General features: G+C 38.9%; 1 protein-coding gene across 2 annotated transcripts in view; it reads right to left on the reverse strand.

Moving 5' to 3' along the window:
• LOC120368618 (centromere protein P) overlaps positions 1 to 9,690 on the reverse strand; it is a 331,679-nt gene extending 321,989 nt beyond the window's left edge. The window contains exons 1-4 of one of the 2 annotated variants that reach the window (XM_039480860.1): positions 9,308 to 9,690; positions 6,229 to 6,380; positions 5,376 to 5,521; positions 4,824 to 4,912 (exon numbers count right to left, since the gene is read on the reverse strand). In XM_039480860.1, the coding sequence (XP_039336794.1) occupies positions 4,824 to 4,912; positions 5,376 to 5,521; positions 6,229 to 6,362 (369 nt within the window). In that variant the 5' untranslated portion in view covers positions 6,363 to 6,380; positions 9,308 to 9,690. Of the gene's footprint in view, positions 1 to 4,823; positions 4,913 to 5,375; positions 5,522 to 6,228; positions 6,381 to 9,260 lie in introns of both variants that reach the window. The other variant, XM_039480859.1, reaches the window with a different exon arrangement.
• Between the last annotated feature and the right edge of the window lie 39 nt (positions 9,691 to 9,729).

A 9,729-nucleotide genomic window follows, 5' to 3' on the forward strand; every position in this document is an offset into this window, starting at 1 on the left:
TTTAAAAAAATAGAAATTAAAAGCAAAATATGTCCATTTGCTGTGTTCATGAAATGTTGTGTTGACATTTTACTACTATAGCTAAATAATTCATAGATATTCTCACAGTGAATGTAATCCAGTCACATTATAAATAAAATCTTCAAATTTAACACCATATATAGTAATACAGCGCATGCAAGGAAGCTGAATTATAATTGCTATGGAAACCACAACTTTAAATTTTGTGACTTGTGTATGTAAAATCTCCATCATATTACAAGGCCATACATTTGCGTTGTATTTAATGACTGTACAAGTAGATATGTGCTATACGCATTAGAATCTGTATGTGTAATTTGCTCTATGATAGCGGATGCTTATATAGCTCCATATTTTTAAAGGCATGAAATGTCAGAAACTTAAAATGTATAATGCAAAAGGGAGGGGAAAACAAAGCCAGAAAATTAATCTCTCTCTGCTAGCATTTTAAATTATAATTTTGACACAGATTTTTTTTTGGGGGGGGGGGGGGGTTGGGTTCCGGGAAATAACCAATCAACAAAACAAATTCACATAAAAATAACAATTTCTCTGATTTAAAAAAATTCATTTAAATTCAATAATCAGTCAGTAAATAGTGAAATACTGCCATCTAATGGCATAGATTTAAAGTGCACAATCAACATGGATTTTTGTTTATTAGCCTGAAATTTTGTTTATTAGACTATTAACATAAAATTCTGCATCTTCATTTCAATGTATTAACTTCACAATGCATTAAAAGAGGTCATGATTCTGTAAAAACAAACTAAGGTGAGTAGTCCCTTTGACTTCAGTGAATCTTTTTGCACAAATGATGACTGCTCAGCTGAGTATAGTTTTGTAGGATTCAGTCCTAAATTTAAGTCAATGGGTCTATAACTGTGAGTAAAGTTACACAAGTGATTTGGTGCTTGCAGGCTTAGGGTCACAATTATGGCTCAAGATTTGCTTATATCAGAAGTCTGAAGGGGGAGAACCAAACTGTTTTTGAACTAAGATGAAAATGTTAGAAAAGTAAAAAAAATTTAATCAGAATATTTTAATTATCTGTAGCTCAAGAACAATTAGATTCACTTTCTTAGATTCTGCAGAAACATTTTCCTTTGTTTTCAGGGTAAACAAGGCAATGCTCAGGCCAAGCCATAGCTTTAGGAGATTAATATAAGGCTTTATAATGGAAGCTGATTAGTAATGTCTCTCATTAATATGTAGGGTTCTTGTGCTACTAAAACCTGTTCACATTTTTCTTACATTTACCTTAAGATTTTATATATTATGAGACTTTTCTACCCATTAAGGCAACAAGTCATACCTATTTTTGTAGAGGGCCAAATTCCACGTGTAGTTAAACCAGTGTTGCCAACTTTTATGATTTTGTCACGAGTCTCATGATATTTCATTTCAGAGTGGTAGCCGTGTTAGTCTGTATCAGCAAAAATAACGAGGAGTCCTTGTGGCACCTTAGAGACTAACAAATTTATTTGGGCATAAGCTATCTGATGAAGTGGGTTCTAGCCCACGAAAGCTTATGCCCAAATAAATGTCTTAGTCTCTAAAGTGCTACAAGGACTCCTCAATGATATTTCGTGTTTTTCATAGAAATCCAACTCTTGGACTCCTGGGGTAAATGAAAATCTCCACTTTCTTTTAACTAAAGTTAAGCTTACAAGCATCATGGCTAAGGGGAAAAGCTTAAAAACATAACACAAGTTCACTCTAAAGATTAAAAAACAAAAAGACAAATAAAGAGAACCCAATTAAAAAAAAAAAATCATGACTCATCTATGAATTCTTGGGGTTGGCACTACTACAGTCTATACGCTGCTTCATAAATTTAGTCTTATACACTACCCTAAGTCCACAATCCACTGATATCAATAGAATGATTGATCAAAGATCAAAAGTAGAATATAGCCTTTACATGGCAATTCAACTTTCAGATATTATTTTGTTAAACTGCATTCACCATTGTTCAGTGGGAAAAAATTTTCAGCCCAGGACCACAGCTATTTCTGTCTTATATCTTTCCTTTTCCTATCCTCCTTTCCCTGTTTCTCTCTCTTTTCTCTTTCTTCACTCTTCCTTTTCATGCAACAACTCTAAATTCCTCCGTGTGCTTCATTCTCACCCACCACTTGCCTATCACAGCTGATAGAATAAACAGCAGTCAAATAGTTAATGATGACACGTAAAACATTACGAAGTGTGAGAAGTAATATTCTAATGAAATTAATGGGGGCAAGGAAGATCATGACTCAAAGCATCATAGTTTCACACTGTCTGCAAACTGAGGACACCACCAGTGTGTAACAGTTACACTCACTTAGCACTTGGAAAGTTACTATGAAAGCTAAACACTTAGTTATATTTTTTAAATGAAAGCTTTGGTTCTGCAGAATCTGAATATACCATGTTGGTTTCAAAAAAAGGACATCAAATGATACTACTTCATATAAGTATGCATCTGAAGGACTTTGTAAGAAACCATTTCCTCCCAACCTCATTCTAGCATGTTAATCACTCTTCACCTCACATCTGAGTGGCTAGTTTTCTCTTAATAAACTGACATTTTTTCTTCCAAGTTGTCAAAACTCAATTCCTGGTAGTTATTTTTGACCAAATCTTTCAAAACTAATTTGTCTCTCTCTTCAAGTAGACTTAATCCATTTTTCTTTTACATATTCATAAGTATGTTTATTGAATAACAATATCTGAGGGTAAGTATATCCTCCGCAAAAAATGAAGACATTGGCGCATCAGGAAAAGTACAACAGAAAAAAAACTTGCAAATAATTACCCCTTGTCTAATAACTGATGCGTACCGAAATTAACACACTAAGTTTTGTGTAATAAAAACAATGTATTAAAACAGTATAACTCCCTAAAGAGGACAATATAGTCTTTTTTTCTTGAAGCATGTGCTTATTTCTGATTAACGTTAATGGCACTTATATGCCCTGTTTAAGACAGTAACAGACTTAAAGATATAATATGCCAAATATTTGGAAAATAAATGTAGAGTCAGAAATGTAATCTTAGAAAGAACCACCAGATCATCTAGTTGATATTTTATTTATCACAAGCCATAACACAACCCAGCACCTGCATACTAAACCCAACAATCAAAATTAGACTCAATTATTACAGCCCACGGGAGACTAAACTATTACATGCCACAAGTAGAGAATAGAAGGTGCATCAACGCCCGAGGCCCCTGTAGTGGCAGCAAATTGATTAAGTGAGATATACTCAGATAATCCTGGCAATTAACTTGCACTCCAGGCTGCAGAAGAAGACGAAAAAAATCACAAGATCACTGCCAATTTGACCAAGAGGAAAATTCCTTCCCGACCCCACATATAGCGATCAGTATATGTAATATCGATCTATGACAGTCTGATAGTATGTCTGTCAAATAAATTTTTCATTAATAACATTTGTCATCTTTGGTGTTCATTACAACTTCCATTTTGTAGCAGGAATGGATTAAGTCTGGGAAGCTGACATAGGGCCATCAAGGGACAATCAACATTAAGGGCTTGTCTACACTGGCAATTTACAGAGCTGCAACTTTCTGGCTCAGGGGTGTGAAAAAACACACCCCGAGCGCAGCAAGTTGCAGTGCTGTAAAGCGCCAATGTAGGCAGTGCACCATTGCTTGTAGCCATGCTCCCAGCGCTGGTAGCTATGCCCCTCATGGTGCCTCAACCACAGAAGGCAGTGCTTTAACATTGCCAGCGTGGACTATCGCTAAGTAGCTCCACTCTAGTAGAGCAATTGGGTTGCTTTCAGTAGAATTGTTGACTTTTAACAAGAGTCTGCCCAGCAGCCAACAGGAAGGTTGGAGCAAGGAATATTCTCAGCAGGAGGACAGAAATAGAAAAGGTGTCAGAGACTGCTTTTAAAACAGATATGCTCTCCAAGCAAGCAAACCATCCCATCAATACAAACAGCCATCACAACTGGAGGAGTGGAGGCAGGAGAGGCTTTGCCTACCTCCAACAACACTGATCAAACCCAAGGACTCTCAGGAGTGGTAAGGACTCTAAGGGCAGGATTGCATTCAGGCATCTATTGTTTTGCATAGATCTGTAATTCTTTTATGCTAAGGGCATGTCCACATGAGGATAGTCAGGAAAATTAAGGCGAATCAGCTAAAAGGTATGAAATCAATGTGCATAAAATAAACGGTTCCACCACCACCACCCATGCACACACATCCCTGTCGATGGTTTCATTCAGGAGTAAAGTGGAATTAGTTTGCTGTACCTTAATCCAGTTTAAATCTGAATGTTCCTGGGCAGGCAGAGCACTAATAGTAAAATGTGTATTTTAAGTAGTTTCTTTGCAGAGCCTGTTTTCTTTGCTTGAACAACCATGTGGTCCCTGACAAAGAAACTGTAAACCAGAGCAACCACAGCTAGGTGGAACTCTGGAAGAATGTGCAAAGTGGCTGAAGAAGTTAGGACGTTCTTAACATTAATTTTGGGTCACATTGCAGTTGGACTGCAGAAACTCTCATACCAGTAAGGGTGCCAGACAAAAGGCCTAACCAGGAGAATGTCTTAGGAGACCTTCAAATGGAAGCAGTGACTAGACTCTGCAGATCCAGCTGGATTTGATGCATATAAGATTAAAAGGTGGACACAATTATAACAGACCAGTGGCTGTCCACCAGGGGGACTCAGCCAGGACTGACAGTAACTATTCCAAAAGTTCAGTTTTTCTTCTATCATGACAAATCCAAATAATTATGGTTTTGTACTCCCCCCCCCCCGCCAGAAATATCTTGTCATTACCTGTATTTCTAGAAGTTGAAATTCCATCTGAAAAGGCAGTGAATAGCAGTTTCCTGATAATCTGTGCTTCTGTATAGTTTTGTTTCCAGCTATAATGAAAGTGGGTTAAAATATTTTAGATTTCTGATCACATTCAATAATTATTGTCTCCCCATTAAGAAAAACAAAATTAAGCTATAAATTTGAAGAGTGGGCAATGTATTATACACAATATAAATCATGAAATTAACCATGTAAGTGAAAAAACTTTCCTACCAAACTGATTAGAAGTTCAAATTAGATCTTCAGTGTATCTCCAGCCATATATATATAGACAACATTCTGTCTTCAGTTATAACCTTGTAATGCCATTGAGTGTAAAACCAAGAATCATTTGGCAGTATGTATAACATCACAGAATGCCATTCACCAGCAATTACTGTGCTAGTGTTTTATCATTTCAACGCACAAGCTTTTCTGCAAATGTTGAATGCTGAGCCATAATCTGCAACTGCAAACAAATTGTAACAAAATGTTTGCAATAATGTTACTAATAGGCACACAAATGCTTACTTTTTTCCACTGTTTCCTTGGAGTAATTTGTGAACCAAATGCCAGTGAATTTCGTTAAAAAAGAGAGGTCAGACTCTAAACAATCAAGTTCAGCTTTCAGATCTGGCGGAGATTCATGTTGTGTAGATTCTCCTTGGAGTGATTTTCTAGAATTGAAAAGATCCATTAGCAGTCTAAAAAGAGTTGCTCTAACATGTAGACATGTGAAGGTGGTTTAGAAATTTATTATGATTTCAGTTATACTTTGAATTCAGTGGCACTACTCATGTAAGCTCTATTCCATGTAAATACTTTATGTTCCCTGCCATATACCAACAGGCTAGTGGTTATGGAAAGCACTCACATTGCCACAGGAGCATTCAGTAAAATGAGTTTTGGCAGCTTATCTGCATTTTTCCAGTTATGATAATCAAAGCAACCCCTTTTGCTTCGAGAAGATATATTTTACTTCGTTTTATAGATTTAAATCAGAGTCAAAGAATTAGCAGCTTGTCAGGATCCTGAAAGCCACATCAAATTTGATATAGCAAATCACTGCTATCCTCATTTTAATACAGAGGTGCAGCATGCAACACAGAGAAGGCAACAGAACAGTGCATGATAGAATCTGTGACCTCCACAGGTTGTACCTCATATTAAAGAGGGCAGCGAGAGGTCACATTGTAAACTTCTGAAGGCTACACTTTAGCCACCTCTACAATGCCAAGTGCATTTCTCAATACCTCTCATTCTTTTATTGCTAAAATGTTTACTTTATGAAACAATATTAATGGGGGTGGACATTTAAACCTAAAGAACAATGCTGAACATACATTCGTAAACCGAGATTAATCTGAAAATATAAAATGCATACATTGATATTTGTATCTCTTCATCGGAATAAAATGTAGATTCTTGTTTGTTTTCAAACTTCTGAGTTAACAGTTCAATTTCTTCTTCCAAAGAATGAATTTCATCTTCATAAACTTGATAAATGTCACTCTCCATTTCTCAGATTCAATGTTACTAAAATGAAATAAAATTTTGTAAATAAGTATATTCATTTTAACACTATTAATGTTTGAACCTATTTATTGATTCAAAAACTATGAAAATATGTAGAACAACATTACAGTTTCTCGCTCCCCTTTTTAAAAATTACATGATTCAGCTCACACAGCTTACCAATTCTGAAAACTAAATATTTTAGATACAAGGGTTTTTGACTAAGAAATACCTATTTGGCAAACTTTAATGGTAAACTAGCAACAGAATAATATTAAAATCAAAGGAATTGTAGACAATGAGCCATACATTGCCCTCTACTATGAGGTTTAGAGGAAAGCAAATGACTTGAGCCTTGCACAACTGAAATCAGTGGGAGTTTTGCCGTTGACTTCAAAAGGCACAGGATCAGGCCCATACTGAAGTGGAAAAATCTATTGTGCTATCAGAAATGGGAACAAACTGATTCCCCTAAGACTCCACAGAAACCCCTCTTGGAATCACTCTAAGATTGGGGATTGAAACATTCTGCGATTAGGGACACATCAAAGCATAATGTCTGCTCCTTCTAGGCTGCATGCTGTCATTAGGTGTTTGTTTTATAAGCAAAAAAACCAGATGGCAGTTAATCCTGCTGAAAGCATAATACATTCCCATACAACAGCTTCCAACTCCTATGCCACCCTATGAGTTGGGCTAACACAGAGTAACAAGGGAGTGGACAAGACGACAACCTGATGAAGGTTCTAACTTTGTGTGTTCTTTCCCCATACAGAATTTTTCATGAAAGGGGATAATAAAACCTAATGCAACAAATACACAACCCTGTAGGAAATAATTGGTAATTCCCTATGACCCTTTTAATTTCCACTGAATTTAATATTGGTCTCATTTAAATACACAGATGTCATGGTAGTTTCCAAGTCCAGGGGTGTAATCCTGGGTCTAACTGAAGTCAACTGAAGTTTTGTGATGGACTTCAACAGATCCAAGGTTTCACCCAGAAAGAGGGGAAGGGAGTGGGGGTTAAGCACAGTAAGTTGCTATACTGTGGCAAAATATTTCAATCAGCAGTAAGGACTCATAGAAGACCTAAATCAAATATGGCAACAATGCTGAGATTTGAACAGTTCACAGCTCTAAATAGTCTTAAATGAAGAAACTACTTCAGTATTTGACTCTTATGACAGCTTGTCCATCAAATCAGCAGCTGGCAACAAAGATACAATGGAAGTGTCCACGTACAAAAGCAATTTCAGTTTCTGAAAACTAAAGATTTTGTCAGCTTCTTACACACCAAATTCAGGATTTATAAATTTGAAAGATGGTTGTAGAGATTACAAAACTCAATATGGATAAAAATTGTTAATTTTATTCTTATTGGAATTTTTAATTGTTTTATCTCAATTGTGTTCTTTCAAACCTAGTCCTTTGTTGTTTACGTATGTTCCTGTTTGTACTGAATCCATATTAATAGTGCTGTTTACCAACAGTTTGTTTCCTATACACAGCACAACACTCTCTAAACCAAAACATTTCTGTTGCCTGCCAACTTGTGTTTGCTTCTCAGATGGGCTGCAAGGTCACCAGAAGTAACACACAGTGGGTGAATTAATTCTGATGTTAATGTAGTTACACACCAGAAATAAACTGGGCACATCATGCTTGAGAATACAAAACAGTTTAATGTTTACATTTTCCAGAAACAGATGTGTATGTTCTCTGCTTATGTTCAAACGACAGAAAGATTGTGTACAGCACACAATGTAGTTCAGATATAAGTATGCACTTTGGAGCCTATGTGATCACATTTCTTTAAAACAAAAGACTCAAAATGAGACTAAAACACAACGTACGTGTTTATCCTAAGAAAACTAACCACAATTAGTTTTTAAATGCCCAAGTTTCCAAATCATTAGCAGTATGTATGTTTATTAAGTCTAAATATTTGTCTTTCATGTACCATCTGATACAAATTCCTGAAGTAGAGTGTTTGCTCTCCAACACCTACACTTTCCTCCCTGCACAATTTCAAGGGGTGTGATCATAGAATGACCTACCACTCAAAATTCTGCAGGAAATATGATAATTGATTTTCAAGTGTTTTACTCTAAATGATTTGTAATGTTTAAGTCTAAAAACATTGCTCCTAGAATACACAGCACTCAAGACAGGCCAGGGCTGGTCATTTTCCTTTTTGATGTTAATCTACTATATATTCAGATAACTATCAGATATGAACAGATCATCAAAGGTAGGAGTCTCTTATCTTATAAACCCAAAAGAAAATATATATGTGCATAGCTCCCAGACTTAGGAGCCAAAACCACAAATGGCTGGGGGTGGGGAGGATACAGGCCCCAGAGTCTCAGGGAAATCCCGCAGACATTTCGCATGGGTTGCTTGTTTTCAGGGGGCCACACCGGTCTCCAAAGGGAAGAAACAGCAGACTCTTCTCCCGACCACTGCGCTTGGCTCCTGACAGTGGGACAGAGAAGGGTTCAGGTCTGTCCCTTGCTGAGCAGACTCTGCTTCCCCCTCAGGCACCAGGAGCCCTATATGACCAGGAGGGAGGAGGCACGTCCTCCCCAACTGTAAGATTCCTCATTGTGTGAGGGAGGAGCCGACTGTTAAAGACCCTGTTAGCCAGCGGTTAATTTGGGTCAGGACTGGCCTGGGCAGAGCTCCCAGCACCTCCGGGCTTGGCAGGCCAGAGCCCCAGCACCTCGGGGTTTACTGCATCAGTTACGAATGTAAAAAAACTGCTTGAGCTCCAGACACCTAATTGCTGCAGCCCCAGTGCCCCTTTCGCTACAGATGCGCCCCTGCAGCCCCAGTTCAACAACCCTTCCCCCCACGCCAGCCTCCGCGGGAGGACAGCGGGGACGACGCGACTCCTACCGGCAAGGAGCGTGATGACAACACCACAGGGGGCAGCCCAGCCTCACCTGCTACCCCGTCCCCTCAGGCCGCGGTAAGCTCGGAGCCCGCGCGGCCGCCGCTCTGGAGCCGGCGCTTCGAACCGCCCGCCCAAACGAACGCCCGCTGCGCTCCGGGCGATACCACCGGGCCGCCGGAGCAGCCCACGGCACCTTTCCCAGGCCACACGCACACAGCCGGCCAGGGCGCCAGTCACACGCCCGACTCGACTCTAACTCCGAGCCAGGAGCCCCGGCCTTTATTTTTGTTTGTTTTCCGGAAACTGCCCTGAGTGATCCCCCCGCGTTCTGGTCCCTGTGGGTGAGCCCGAGCACAGCTCTGCGCGAGCCGGAGACGTGTGCCAACTATACTCGGCCGGCCGGGAACAGTGAGCCGCTTGCGGTGCCGTATGCGAATGGGCTTTGACGGAAGTGGTGGGGGCTAGAGGCAC

The sequence above is a fragment of the Mauremys reevesii genome, linkage group 7, assembly GCF_016161935.1.
Source record: "Mauremys reevesii isolate NIE-2019 linkage group 7, ASM1616193v1, whole genome shotgun sequence".
Lineage (NCBI taxonomy): Eukaryota > Metazoa > Chordata > Testudines > Geoemydidae > Mauremys > Mauremys reevesii.